Below are 14,711 nucleotides of genomic sequence, written 5' to 3' on the forward strand. Positions count from 1 at the left end.
CAGAGGCTGGGCCAGGCTGGCTGCATGTGGTCTGCACCTGGAGTTCTCCTAGCTCCACTGACCCTGCTCTGTCCTCCTCAGAGTGAGCCTCGCAGCTGGTCCCTGCTAGAGCAGCTGGGCCTGGCCGGGGCAGACCTGGCAGCCCCTGGGGTACAGCAGCAGCTGGAGCTGGAGCGGGAGCGGCTGCGGCGGGAAATCCGCAAGGAGCTGAAGCTGAAGGAGGGTGCTGAGAACCTGCGGCGGGCCACCACTGACCTGGGCCGCAGCCTGGGCCCCGTGGAGCTGCTGCTGCGGGGCTCCTCGCGCCGCCTCGACCTGCTGCACCAGCAGCTGCAGGAGCTGCACGCTCACGTGGTGCTTCCCGACCCGGCGGCCACCCACGGTAAGCTGGGATGCCTCTGGGGATGCGGGACTCCAGGGGTTCCACTGCTCACTGGCTCACCCATGGTCTCCAGAGCCAGGTTAACCCATCTCCATGGACCCCCAGGGAGATGCATGCCATGACCCCCGTAGCCACCAACACCCAGAGAGGTGCATACAGCCACACCAGCACCCAGTAACACTCAAGACTGTGCATGCTGTCACATGAATACCTCTAAACACAGCCACGCCAACACCCAGGCAACATTCAAGGATGTGCATGCAGTCACACAAACACCTAAAAAAACAGCCACACCAACACCCAGGCAACACCCAAGGGTGCACATACTGTCACACGAATACCTCCAGACACAGCCACGCCAACACCCAGGCAACACTCAAGGATGTGCACACTGTCACACGAATACCCAGAAACTCCCACAGTTACATGGATGATACCCAAAGACTGTTTATTTTTGTTTTTGTTTGGAGACAGGATCTTGCCTTGTCACCCAGGCTGGAGTACAGTGGTGTGATCAAAGCTCACTACAGCCTCAATTTCCTGGGCTCAAACAATCCTCCCACCTCAGCCTTCCAAGTAGCTGGGACTATAGGCATACACCACCATGCCTGGCTAATTTAATTTTTTTTTTTTTTTTTTTTTGTGGAGAAAGGGTCTTGGTATGCTGCCAGGGCTTGGCTAGAACTCCTGGCTTCAAGTGATCCTCCTGCTTTGGCCTCCCAATGCTGGGAATACAGGCGTGAGCCATTGCACCCAGCCTGTTTTTTAATTTAAAAAATTTTTATTGGTTTTACATTTTTTTTCTTTTTGAGATGGAGTCTTGCTCCATCACCCAGGCTGGAGAGCAGTGGTGCAATCTCAGCTCACTGCAACCTCCACCTCCCAGGTTCAAGTGATTCTCCTGCCTCAGCCTCCTGAGTAGCTGGGACTATAGGCTTGCACCACCACGCCCAACTAATGTTTGTATTTTTAGTAGAGATGGGATTTCACCATGTTGGCCAGGCTGGTCTCAAACTCCTGACCTCAACTGATCCACCCACCTCAGGTGATGTGCCTCCCAGAATGCTGGGATTACAGGTGTGAGCCACCTCACTCAGCGGTTTGAATTTTTTTTGGTGGGGAAGGACAGAGTTTTGCTCTTGTCACCCAGGCTGAAGTGCAATAGCACGATCTTGGCTCACTGCAACCTCCACCTCCCAGGTTCAAGTGATTCTCCTGCCCCAGCCTCCCAAGTAGCTGGGATTATAGGCATGAGCCACCACGCCTGGCTAATTTTTGCATTTTTAGTAGAGACGGGGTTTTGCCATGTTGGCCAGGGTGGTATTTAACTCCTGACCTCAAGCAATCCGCCTGCCTCGGCCTCCCAAAGTGCTGGGATTACAGGCGTGAGCCACTGCGCCCAGCCTCAGTCATTTCTGCACCCAGGGTCCCCTCAAGCGTCACACCACTCTTCAGAGACTCACGCAGACACATGCATCCGGATGTGCCAACACCCGGAGACTCAGTCATACCAACCTGGAGATCTGAACTCACAGTTGTAGCAACAGTCAGAGATGTACGCAGAGCATCTCCCAACACCCACAATCTCAGACAGTCATTCTAACACATGGCGTCTCACAGAGTTACACTAACACCTAGGGAAACACACACTCAGCCATGCCAACACCCTGCAGCTCACAGATGGCACCACTCCCACACCCATAGGCTCACACAAGACATGTACGTAGTTACTCACGGGCCTCTCAAATGCAGTGGACCCAGCACCAAGGACACACTAACACACCTGGGCGCTCGCCTGCACTCATTCATCCTGGGTTCTGCCCCAGCCCCGAGGGGTTTCCCTGGGAGGGTGGGTGGGTAGACTGCTGGGCCCTGGTGTCCCCCTGCCTGCCTGTCTGCTGGCCCCCAGCTCCCCCTCCCCCATGCCCCAGGGGCAATGCCCAGGCTGGGCTGAGGATGAAGCCTCCCAGGCAGGCCGAGGTGACGATGCGTGGTGACTCTCTCCCACCTGTCGCCTCCAGATGGCCCCCAGTCCCCTGGTGCGGGTGGCCCCACCTGCTCGGCCACCAACCTGAGCCGCGTGGCGGGCCTGGAGAAGCAGTTGGCCATTGAGCTGAAGGTGAAGCAGGGGGCGGAGAACATGATCCAGACCTACAGCAATGGCAGCACCAAGGTGAGGCAGCACGTGCACACACACCGTGTGCACACACCACACCTGTGTGCGTACAGTCCACCCACATGTGCACACCTACCTGCATGTGTACACGTGTCCCCGTGTGCACACGCTCACTCAAATGTGCACCCACACCTGCGCATGCACACCCCACACGTGCACACCCACCCACATGTGTACACACCTGTCCACGTGTACACACACCCACTCAAGTGTGCACCCACACCTGTATGTGCACACACTGGCATGTACTCCCACATCTGTACATGCACACACCTGTATGTGTACACACCCTTGAACGTGCACACACAGCTGCACGTGCATGCATACTTGCACACACCCACATGTGCGTATACCAGCATGTGTACATATACCCCCCATGTGCACACACACCTGCACATGCACACACACCTGCCTGTGCACCTATACCTGCATACACATTTGCAATGCACACGCACATGTACACACCCACATGTACACACCCACCCGTGTATCTGCACACACACCGCACATGTATGCACACGCCTGTGAGCAGATCACAGGCTGGGGGCATAGGGTGCAGCCTACAGCTGCCCCCATGGGAGGCTGGGAGCCTTTGGATTGGGGACATACTGGCTGATGGGTGTAACTTGGTGTCAGGACTAAGGCACAGGCAGCTCATGGGGGCATATGGGAAGCATGACTTTGGGTGATGTCAGACAGACATGTGGCAAATTGTCTCCCCTCCTCCCACAGTCCCCTGCAGAGCCTCAGGCCCATCCACAGTCAGGGCAACATGCCGCCTCTCACTGCTGACGGTGTCTCCTGTTACAAGCACACACAGTCATGTCATACCTTGACACACACACACCATCATAACATCTAGACACACACACACACATGCTGTCATAACATCTAGAGACACACAGTGGTAACAACATCTAGCAACACATGGAGAATCCCACCACAGCCACATCTGGACACACACACACACTCTTACATTCATACCCAGAGACTGGTGCACACGGACGCACAGACACACACACATCCCCCGTCCTGCCAATCAGTCCCAGGAACACACAGGTCTCCAACAACACCCAGAAATTCTGACACCACAAGCACAAGCCAACCTACAGCTAGAGGATTAATGTCCAGACCCACAGGCTGGTGTGTGCATGTCCTTCCATGTGAATGTCACATGGGAGGACAGACTGCATGGATTTTTTAAATGACACTATTTTATTTATTTTTTGAGACGGAGTCTCACTCTGTCGCCCAGGATGGAGTGCAGTGGCGTGATCTCGGCTCACTACAACCTCTGCCTCCTGGGTTCAAGCGATTCTCGTGCCTCAGCATCCCAAGTACCTGGGATTACAGGCGCATGCCACCACGTCCCGCTAATTTTTGTATTTTTAGTAGAGACGGGGTTTCACCATATTGGCCAGGCGAGTCTCGAACTCCTGACCTCAGGTGATCTGCCCACCTCGGCCTCCCAAAGTGCTGAGATTACAGATGTGAGCCACCTCGCCTGGCCTAACATTATTTAATTTATTTAATTTATTTTTATTTTTATTGAGATAGGGGTCTGTGTTGCCCAGGCTGGACTCGAACTCCTGGGCTCAAGCATTCCTCCTGCCTTGGCCTCCCAAAGTGCTGGGATTACGGATGTGAGCCACTGCGCCCCATTTATCAATTGGTGGACATTTGGTTGTTTCCACCTTTTTAGCGATTGTGAGTAGTTTTGCTATGAACACCTGTGTACAAGTATTTGAACACCATTCTATGAAAATTTAAAACCTAGATCAATTGTATATCTTTTACATGTATCTGAGCATTATACAAAAAAAGAATAAGAGTTTCTCACCCCCTAAGAATTTCTGCCTCCCGCCCTGGGGGTAATACTGACCCAGTGAAAATGAATAGAGTAGGCCGGGGCGCGGATCCCAGCACTTTGGGAGGCTGAGGCGGGCGGATCACTTGAAGTCAGGAGTTCAAGACCAGCATGGCCAACATGGTGAAACCCAAGCTCTACTAAAAAAATACAAAAATTAGCCGGGCGTGGTGGCACATGCCTGTAATCCCAGCTACTCGGGAGGCTGAGGCAGGAGAATCGCTTGAACCTGGGAGGCAGAGGTTGCAGTGAGCTGAGATCACACCACTGCACTCCAGCCTGGGCGACAGAGCGAGATTATGTCTCAAAAAAAAAAAAAGCTGGGCATGGTGGTGGGCGCCTGTAATCCCAGCTACTCAGGAGGCTGAGGACTCCATGGACTACATCATGCCACTGTTTCCAGGAATGCATGAAGTACATTTATTTACTTATTTATTTATTTTGAGACAGGGTCTTGCTCTGTTTCCCAGGCTGGAGGGCAGTGATGCAATCTCAGTTCAATGCAGCCTCTAACTCCTGGGCTTGAGTGATCTTCCCGCCTCAGCCCCCTGAGTAGCTAGGACCACAGATGCACACTACCACGCCCAGCTAATTTTTGCATTTTTTTGTGGAGACAAGGTCTTGCCATGTTGCCCAGGCTGGTCTTTAACTCCTGAGCTCAGCAGTCCACCCACCTCAGCCTCCCAAAGTGCGGGGATTACAGGCATGAGCCACCGTGCCTGGCCTGCAAATGCGTGTTGTTACATCCACATGTGAACACTCTGCCACAGTCACCTAGGACCTGCATGGTGTGGCTAGACCCCAACCACCTAGCCTTCCTCTCTCAGACTGTCTCTGCCTCCAGGACCGGAAGCTGCTGCTGACAGCCCAGCAGATGTTGCAGGACAGTAAGACCAAGATTGACATCATCCGCATGCAACTCCGCCGGGCGCTGCAGGCCGGCCAGCTGGAGAACCAGGCAGCCCCGGATGACACCCAAGGTGAGTCCCTTGCTTCCAGGCAGCTTAGCCTGCATCTCGCCTTGCAGGGCTCAGCCTCCAGCTCCATAATGAGTCCCTTTCTGGGGCAGGGAGGTGGGTCCTGTGACCCACTGTGAGACTTCAACACATTCCTGACCGTCTCTGGGCCAGAGCTTCCCATTTTGTCCCATGCAAAGTTTGGATTACATCAGGGGTTGGTAAATTACCACCTTCAGACCAAATCTATCCATTGTCTTTTTTTTGTCAATAAAGTTTTATTGGTACCCAGCCACGCCCATTCATTTACTATGTTTTTGACTGCCTGACTATTCTGAATAATGACCCTGGCACTTGGTCACAGAGAGTCAGACACTCACAGTCACACTGTGTCCACATGTGTCACTCACCTGGACACCAATAACACAGACACAGTTCCAAGGAAGTTGATAGTCACAGGTATGTTGCCTTATAAACACAGTCTCGGCTGGGTGCAGTGGCTGACGCCTGTAATCCCAGCACTTTGGAAACCAAGGCGGGCGGATCATTCGAGGTCAGGAGTTCGAGATCAGCCTGGCCAACATGATGAAACCCTGTCTCTACTAAAAATGCAAAAATCAGCTGGGCGTGGTGGCACGCAGCTGTAGTCCCAGCTACTCAGGAGGCTGAGGCAGGAGAATCACTTGAACCCGGGAGGCGGAGGTTGCAGTAACCCAAGGTCGCCCCACTGCACTCCAGCCTGGGCAACAGAGTGAGACTCTGTCTCAAAAAAACACACACACAAAAACACACAGTCTCACTGTCACCCCTAGACCTGCTGCCACATGGCGCTTTATCAGTCACTGGGACTTTTAGGAATAAAGTCATCCAGTCACCCATCCTTGCGACAACACCCAGAGACAAAGGAATGTGTGATCCTACCATCACACATAGTCACTGTGAAGTCCATGTGGATATCCACAGTACAGGCACACAATCACGTGCACTGTCGCACTGACACACACTGCAAGGACACACTTTTTTTTTTTTTTTCTTGAGATGGAGTCTCGCTCTGTTGCCCAGGCTGGAATGCAGTGGTACAATCTCTGGTCACTGCAACCTCTGCCTCCCTTGTTCACGCCATTCTCCTGCCTCAGCCTCCTGAGTAGCTGGGACTATAGGCGCCCGCCACCACACCCGGCTAAATTTTGTATTTTTTTTTGAGACGGAGTCTTGCTCTGTCGCCCAGGCTGGAGTGCAGTGGTGCAATCTCGGCTCACTGAAAGCTCTGCCTCCTGGGTTCATGCCATTCTCCTGCCTCAGCCTCCCAAGTAGCTGGGACTACGGGCACCTGCCACCACGCCTGGCTAATTTTTTTGTATTTTTAGTAGAGACGGGGTTTCACCATGTTAGCCAGGATGGTCTCGATCTCCTGATCTCATGATCCGCCTGCCTTGGCCTCCCGAAGCGCTGGGATTACAGACTTGAGCCACCACGCCCTACCAATTTTTTGTATTTTTAGTAGAGACGGGGTTTCACCATGTTAGCCAGGATGGTCTCGATCCCCTGACCTCGTGATCCGCCTGCCTTGGCCTCCCAAAGTGCTGGGATTACAAGCATGAGCCACCGTGCCTGGCCAACACACTTTTTTTGTTTAGACAGGGTCTTGCTCTGTTGCCCAGGCTGGAATGCAATGGCGCGATCATAACTCACTACAGGCTTGACCTTCTGGGCTCAAGCAATCCTGCTGAGTAGCTGGGACCATAGGCGTGTGCCACCACACCCAGCTTATTAAAAGAAATTTTTTTTTTGTAGAGACTAGGTCTTGCCCAGGCTGGTCTCAAACTCCTGACCTCAAGTGATCCTCCTGCCTTACCCTCCCAAAGTGTTGAGATTATAGGTGTGAGCCACTATGCCTGGCCTGTGCCCCTTTTCTTGACCCTGTGCTTGGGCATAAATGCATTTGTGTCTGTGACTGTGTTTCTCTGCCCCTATAATGGTGTCCCTGTGCCCAAGATGACAGGGCCGTGTCTGTGTAACAGAGTCTGACTCATGACAGTGTCTCTATGTGGCAGGGTGACTACATCTTTGTGACAGAGTATGTGTTCCTCTGGTGATAGTGTGCCTACGCTGGTGACAAAGTGGTAATGCCATGTGTCCCTGTGGGTGACAGTGTGACAGTGTCAGTGCGACAGTGCCTGCCTTACTCTCCTTGGGCCGCCATAACAAAGTCCCATAGGCTGAGTGGCTTAAATAACAGACATTTATGTTTTTCACAGTTCCGGAGACTGGCAGTTCCAGATCAGGGTACCAGCGTGGTCGGTTCCTGGTGAGGGCGCTCTTCCTGGCTTACAGATGGCTCCCTTCTTACTGCGCCCTCACAGGGAGAAAGAGCCTTAGTGTCTCTTCCTCTTCTTATTTTTCATTTTTAGTTTTTTGAGACAGGGTCCTGGTCTGTCACCCAGGCTGGAGTGCAGTGGCGTGATCACAGCTCACTGCAGCCTCGACTTTCTGGGCTCAAGCAATCCTCCTTGTTCAGCCTTCTAAGTAGCTGGTACTACAGGCACATGCCACCATGCCTCGCTAATTTATTTTTTATTTTTAGTAGAGACAAGGTCTCTCTATGGTGCCCAGGCTGGTCTCAAACTCCTGGCCCCGGGTGATCCTCCTGCCTCAGCCTCCTAAAGTGCTGGGATTACAGACATGGACCACTGCACCCAGCTTCTTCCTCCTCCAATAAGGGCGCTAATCCCATCATGATGGCCCTCCCTCCATGACTTCCTCTAACCCTGATTACCTCCCAAAGGCACTTGGAGAAGTCCAAGTGCCATCCCACTGGGGATTAGGGGTTCAACATAGGAATTTGGTAGGAGACAAACACTGAGTCTCTTAACAGTGTCTTTGTGACTGACACCATCTGTGTAAATGTAGTATGCTGTGGTTGTCCAAATGTCCATGGGTGTCACCATGCCTGGTTGACTGTGTAACCTGGTGACTGTTCATTGGGGAATGAGGTGTGTCAACACGGGTATGACAGTATTTTTTTTTTTTTTTTTTTAATGACATAGAGTCTCACTCTGTCACCCAGGCTGGAGAGCAATGGCGCAATCTCGGCTTACTGCAACCACCGCCTCCTGGGTTCAAGTGATTCTCCTGCCTCAGCCTCCTGAGTAGCTGGGATTACAGGCATGCGTCACTGTGCCCAGCTAATTTTTGTATTTTTAGTAGAGAGGGTTTCACCATGTTGGCCAGGCTGGTCTCAAACTCCTGACCTCAAGTAATCCACCTGCCTTGGCCTCCAAAAGTGCTGAGATTACAGGCCTGAGCCGCCATGCTTGGCCTATGATTTAGATGTTCCTGTCTGTTAGGGTGACAGCCCCTGGGTGACAGTGTCTGAATCTAGATAATGTGGCTGTCCCTGGGGGCCACAACGTGCCTGCGTCTGTCCCTGTGCAAATCCCTGGAGGTGAAGAGGGACCGTGACAATGTGTCTATCGGTAAGCGTGGGGTGACAGTGTGCCTGTGTATCATTGCCCAGACTGTCCCCCGTAACAGGGTAACTTTTTCCCTAGGACTGGCCCTGTGAGTGATGGTGTTTGGATAAAAGAGTCTGGGTGGAAGTGTGGCTGCCTGCAGGTGACAGTGCGACAGTGTCACTGTGCCTGCCCCTTGGATGAAGCGTGATGCGTCTTCATGATGGTTTGTCTGTGGCCCGTGCCTGTTCCTGCGAATGGCTGTGTCTGCGACTAGGTTGGTGGGGCGCTGCAGGCTAGCCTCACTGCCCTGTATTCCACGCTCACAGGGAGTCCTGACCTGGGGGCTGTGGAGCTACGCATCGAAGAGCTGCGGCACCACTTCCGAGTGGAGCACGCGGTGGCCGAGGGTGCCAAGAATGTACTGCGCCTGCTCAGCGCTGCCAAGGCCCCGGACCGCAAGGCAGTCAGCGAGGTGAGGGGCGGAGCTTTCATTAGAGGCGGGGCTTCAGCAAGGGGCGGGGCTTCAGCAACCGGCGGGGACTTCACAAGGAACACCCATGGTGAGGGGTGGAGTCTCAAAGGGGGTGGGACCTTCATAAGGGGTGGGGCCTCAGCCAGGGTAGACTACTGTGAGGGGCAGGGCGTCAGGCAGGAACAGTGCAACTGTGATGGGCGGGGCCTCAGCGAGGGGGCATGGTTTCAGGCAGGAATGGCCCTCGGTGAGGGGAGGGGCCTCTCCAAGGGGCGGGGCCTGGTTTTCCCAGAGGTGGGACCAAGTTGGTTTGAGGTTTAGCCCTCTAGGGAGGAGCTCAGTGTGAGACTCAGCCTGGGGGTGGGGCCTAGGCCTGCACTTGGGAAGGGGCAAGCCTGGTCCCGCCCCCAGCCCCACACTTCCCACCACAGGCCCAGGAGAAATTGACAGAATCCAACCAGAAGCTGGGGCTGCTGCGGGAGGCTCTGGAGCGGAGACTTGGGGAGCTGCCCGCCGACCACCCCAAGGGGCGGCTGCTGCGAGAAGAGCTCGCTGCGGCCTCGTCCGCTGCCTTCAGCACCCGCCTGGCCGGGCCCTTTCCCGCCACGCACTACAGCACCCTGTGCAAGCCCGCACCGCTCACAGGTGGGCCTGAGACCCTACCCCACTCCTGCAGCCCTGGGCCTCCGACTCCTCTCATTTCCCCATTCCTGTGACCCCCGACTTCAATCTCCACTCTCCCCAACCCTGGACTCCCATCCCACCACTGTGTCCTCCCCTCCTTTGCCCTCTGATTCTGGGCTCTTGCCCCGCCCTCCACACCTCAGTTTCTCCATCTCTCTTCACCTGGCCCAGTATTTTTCTCCCAGCCCTTGTTCCCCAGCCCCACCTCGGCCTCACAACGCTCAGCCATGAGCCTCCTACCCGCCTGCTGCAGACCAGCCAGCCCCACCTTCCACAGACCCCTCAGCCATCTACCCCTCCAGACCAGCCCCACCGTAGACCCCTAGCCCATCTTAGACCTCAGATTGTCCACCGAGTCCTCCCCTAGAACCCCTAGTCCTACCCTGTTCCTGCTTGCCTGGGCCCACGGCCTGTACCCTGAGCCTCTCTTCTGCCCCTAAACTCCCGCATCCGAGCCCCTCCCGGAAGGACTGCTTCTCTCATATTCTCCTATCCCAGCACGGACATCCCGGCCTCATGCCCCATGCTCCATTCTGGTTGTCCCTCACTGGCTCCCACTTGTACCATGGCTGCGTCTGGATGTGTCCCCTCCCCGCTGTGGTCCCCTCCGCTCACCCTGCCCCAGAAGTGGCCCCCTGCTGAGCTTTCCCCTCCTGCAGGGACCCTGGAGGTACGAGTGGTGGGCTGCAGAGACCTCCCAGAGACCATCCCCTGGAACCCTACGCCCTCAGTGGGGGGACCTGGGACCCCAGACAGCCGCCCCCCCTTCCTGAGCCGCCCAGCCCGGGGCCTTTACAGCCGAAGCGGAAGCCTCAGTGGCCGGAGCAGCCTCAAATCAGAAGCCGAGAACACCAGTGAGTGGGCATCGTGGGCCCTGAGAAACGAGGTGGCATTGGGGACCTGGAATGTCCCATATTTGTAAACCTTTAAAAAATAAGCCAGGGGTCGGGTGTGGTGGCTCACACATGTAATCCCAGCACTTTGGGAAGCCAAGGTGGACGGATCACTTGAGGCCAGGAGTTTGAGACCAGCCTGGGCAACATAGCAAGACCCTGTCTCTACAAAAAATAAAATGTAAAAATTAGCCAGATGTGGTGGCCCGCACCTGTAGTCCTAGCTATTCTAGAGGTGGGAGGATCACTTGAGCCCAGGAGCTCTAGGCTGCAGTGAGCTATCATTGAGCCATTTCACTCTAGCCTAGATGACAGAGAGACCCTGTCTCTAAATTAAAAAAAAAGAAAAAAATTTCAAGTTTATTTAGATTAAAAAAAAGGCTGGGTGTGGTGGCTCATGCCTGTAATCCCAGCACTTGGGGAGGCCGAGGCGGGTGGATCACGAGGTCAGGAGTTCAAGACCAGCCTGGCCAGCATGGTGAAACCCCATCTCTACAAAAAATACAAAAAAATTAGCCAGGCGTGGTGGTGGGTGCCTGTAATCCCAGCTACTCGGGAGGCTGAGGCAGAGAATTGCTTGAACCCAGGAGGCGGAGGTTGCAGTGAGCCGAGATTGTGCCACCGTACTCCAGCCTGTGCAACAGAGCAAGACTCCATCTCAATAATAATAATAATAAATAAAACAAATTTAAAAAGAAAGGAAAACCAAACAAGAAACCAATATATCATACTCATTAGGATGACTAATACTATTTTAAAAACCCAACAAAACAAACAGAAAATAAGTGTTGGTGAGGATGTGGAGAGAAATCAGAACCTTTGTGCACTGTTGGTGGGAATGTAAAATGGTGCAGCCCTCTGGAAAATATATTGGCATGGCTGGGTGCAGTGGCTCACACCTGTAATCCCAGCACTTTGGGAGGCTGAGGGGGGCAGATCACCTGAGGTCAGGAGTTCGAGACCAGCCTGGCTATCATGGCAAAACCCCATCTCTACTAAAAATACAAAAATTAGCTGGGCATGGTGGTGTGTGTCTGTAATCCCAGCTACTCAGAAGGCTGAGGCAGGAGAATCGCTTGAACCCAGGAGGCAGAAGTTGCAGTGAGCTTAGATCGAGCCACTGCACTCCAGTCTGGGCAACGGAGCAAGACTCTGTCTGAAAGAAAGAGAGAGAGAGGGAGGGAGGGAGGAAGGAAGGAATATTGGCAGTTCCTGAAACAAGTAAAAACAGAGTAAGCAGGCCAGGCGCAATGGCTCACACCTGTAATTCCACCACTTTGGGAGGTCAAGGTAGGTGGATCACCTGAGGTCAGAAGTTCAAGACCAGCCTGGCCATCATGGTGAAACCCCATTTCTACTAAAAATACAAAAGTTAACCGGGCTTGGTGGTGGTGCACGCCTGTAGTCCCAGCTACTCTGGAGGCTGAGGCAGGAGAATTGCTTGAATCCGGGAGGCAGAGGTTGGAGTGAGCAGAGATCATGCTACTGCACTCCAGCCTGGGTGACAGAATGAGACTCCATCTCAAAACAAACAAACAAACAAACAAAAAAACAAGAGTAACCATATGATCCAAAGCTACTTCTGGGCATATCCCCAAAAGAATTAAAAACAGGGCCTCGGACATTCCATAATGCATACATATTTCAAAACAACATGTTGTGCATGATAAATATATATAATTTTTATTTGTCAGTTTTAAAAATAGTGATAGAAAAATATTTTAAAAAAATAAAAGGGTCTCAGAGATATGTATACCTGTGTTCATAGCAGCATTATGAAAGCCAAAAATGGAAGCAACCCAGATCCACCAATAGATGAATGGATAAACAAAACGTGGGCCAGCCATGCAATGGAACATTGCTCAGATTTAAAAAGGAAAGAAATCCTGCCAGGCGCAGTGGCTTATGCCTGTAATCCCAGCACTTTGGGAGGCCGAGGCAGGTGGATCACTTGAGGCCAGGGGTTCGAGACCAGCCTGGCCAACATGGTGAAACCCCATCTCTATTAAAAATACAAAAATTAGCCGGGTGTGGTGGCACATGCCTGTAATCCCAGCTACTCAGGAGGCTGAGGTAGGAAAATCGCTTGAGCCCAGGAGGCAGGCGTTGCAGTCAGCCAAGATCATGCCACCGCACTCCTGCCTGGATGACAGAGTGAAACACTGTCTCAAAAAAAAAAAAAAAGGAAAGGAATCCTGTCTTATCCTGCAACACGGATGAATCTTGAGGACATTAGTCTAAGTGAAATAAGCCAGTCCCCAAAAGACAAATATTGTATGATTCCAGTTAAATGAGGTTCCTAGAGTAGTTAGATTCATAGAGACAGAAAGTAGAATGATGGATGCCAGGGAGTAGAGGGAGGGGGAATGGGGAGTTTATTATTTAATGTGGACAGAGTTTCAGTTTTGTAAGGTGAAAGTTCTGGAGATGGATGGTGGTAATGGTTGCACAGCAATGTGAATGTACTTAATGCCACTGAACTGGACACTTCAAAGTGATTATGATGGTAAATTTTATGTTACATGGATTTTACCATAATTTTTTTTTTCTTGAGACAGATTCTCCTCTGCTGCCCAGGCTGGAGTGCAGTGGCACCGTCTCAGCTCACTGCAACCTCTGCCTCCTCGGTTCGAGCGATTCTCTTGCCTCAGCCAACCCAAATAGCTGGGATTACAGGCGTGCGCCACCACACCCGGCTAATTTTTGTATTTTTATGGAGATGGGGTTTCACCATGTTGGCCATAATTTTTTTAAAAGAAAATTTGATTTGTAATCTCATGGCAAAAAAGGAAAAAGAGAGAAAATTAATACGTATGTACAAAAAAAAAAAGGGAGTGTGGAGAAGAGTAACAGGAGAGCAGACACCCATATTACCACCACCTGCGTTAGGAAATAGACTATGGCAGCCAGGTGCCACGGCTCATGCCTGGAATCCCAGCATTTTGGGATTTGCAGGAGGATCACTTGAACCCAGGAGTTCAAGACCAGCCTGGGCAACATAGCAAGACCTTGTCTTTACAAATAACTTAAAAATTGGGACGTATGGCCAGGTGTGGTGGCTCACGCCTGTAATCCCAGCACTTTGGGAGGCCGAAGCGGGTGGATCACAAGGTCAGGAGATCGAGACTATCCTGGCTAACACAGTGAAACCCCAACTCTACTAAAAATACAAACAATTAGCCGGGCGTGGTGGCGGGCGCCTGTAGTCCCAGCTACTCGGGAGGCTGAGGCAGGAGAATGGCATGAACCTGGGAGGCAGAGCTTGCAGTGAGCCGAGATCGTGCCACTGCACTCCAGCCTGGGTGACAGAGCAAGACTCTGTCTCAAAAAAAAAAAAAAAAATTGGGGGTACATGTCATCAGGCCCTCCTGAATCTGTGTCACAGAAAAAAAACTAAAGGGAAAAAAAGAGAAGACAAACCAACCAAAAATTAACCAGGCGTGGGCATGGTGGCTTGTGCCTGCGGTCCCAGCTACTTGGGAGGCTGAAGTGGGAGGATTGCTTGAGCGCAGGAGGTCAAGGCTACAGTGAGCTGTGATTGCACCACTGCATTCCAGCCTGGGCAACTGAGTGAGACCCCATCTTAAAAAAAAAAAAAGGAAAAGAAATAGAATATTTCCAGCTCTCCAGAAGCCCCCTCTTGTCTCCTCCACAATTCCACCTCCTTCCTCTGCCATAGAGGTGGCTACCCTCCCGACTTTTATCATTTCCTTGCTATAATTTGTAGTTGTAGAACCCCATGTTTGCATCCCCAAAAACTTTTGTTTAATTTTGCCTGGTATTAGAACTTTATATTGACAGGCTCATACAGACTATTCTATCACAT

General features: G+C 52.5%; 1 protein-coding gene across 4 annotated transcripts in view; it reads left to right on the plus strand.

Annotated features, from left to right (window-relative positions):
* Window positions 1-14,711, plus strand: part of PKN1 (protein kinase N1) — a 38,540-nt gene that overhangs the window by 8,221 nt on the left and 15,608 nt on the right. For all 4 annotated transcript variants that reach the window (XM_055371976.1, XM_019015156.3, XM_004060162.4 and 1 more), the window contains 6 exons: window positions 82-382; window positions 2,404-2,555; window positions 5,270-5,405; window positions 9,163-9,308; window positions 9,740-9,953; window positions 10,652-10,846. In XM_055371976.1, the coding sequence (XP_055227951.1) occupies window positions 2,523-2,555; window positions 5,270-5,405; window positions 9,163-9,308; window positions 9,740-9,953; window positions 10,652-10,846 (724 nt within the window). In that variant the 5' untranslated portion in view covers window positions 82-382; window positions 2,404-2,522. The remainder of the gene's footprint in view (window positions 1-81; window positions 383-2,403; window positions 2,556-5,269; window positions 5,406-9,162; window positions 9,309-9,739; window positions 9,954-10,651; window positions 10,847-14,711) is intronic.

This window comes from Gorilla gorilla, chromosome 20, assembly GCF_029281585.2.
Source record: "Gorilla gorilla gorilla isolate KB3781 chromosome 20, NHGRI_mGorGor1-v2.1_pri, whole genome shotgun sequence".
Classification (NCBI taxonomy): domain Eukaryota; kingdom Metazoa; phylum Chordata; class Mammalia; order Primates; family Hominidae; genus Gorilla; species Gorilla gorilla.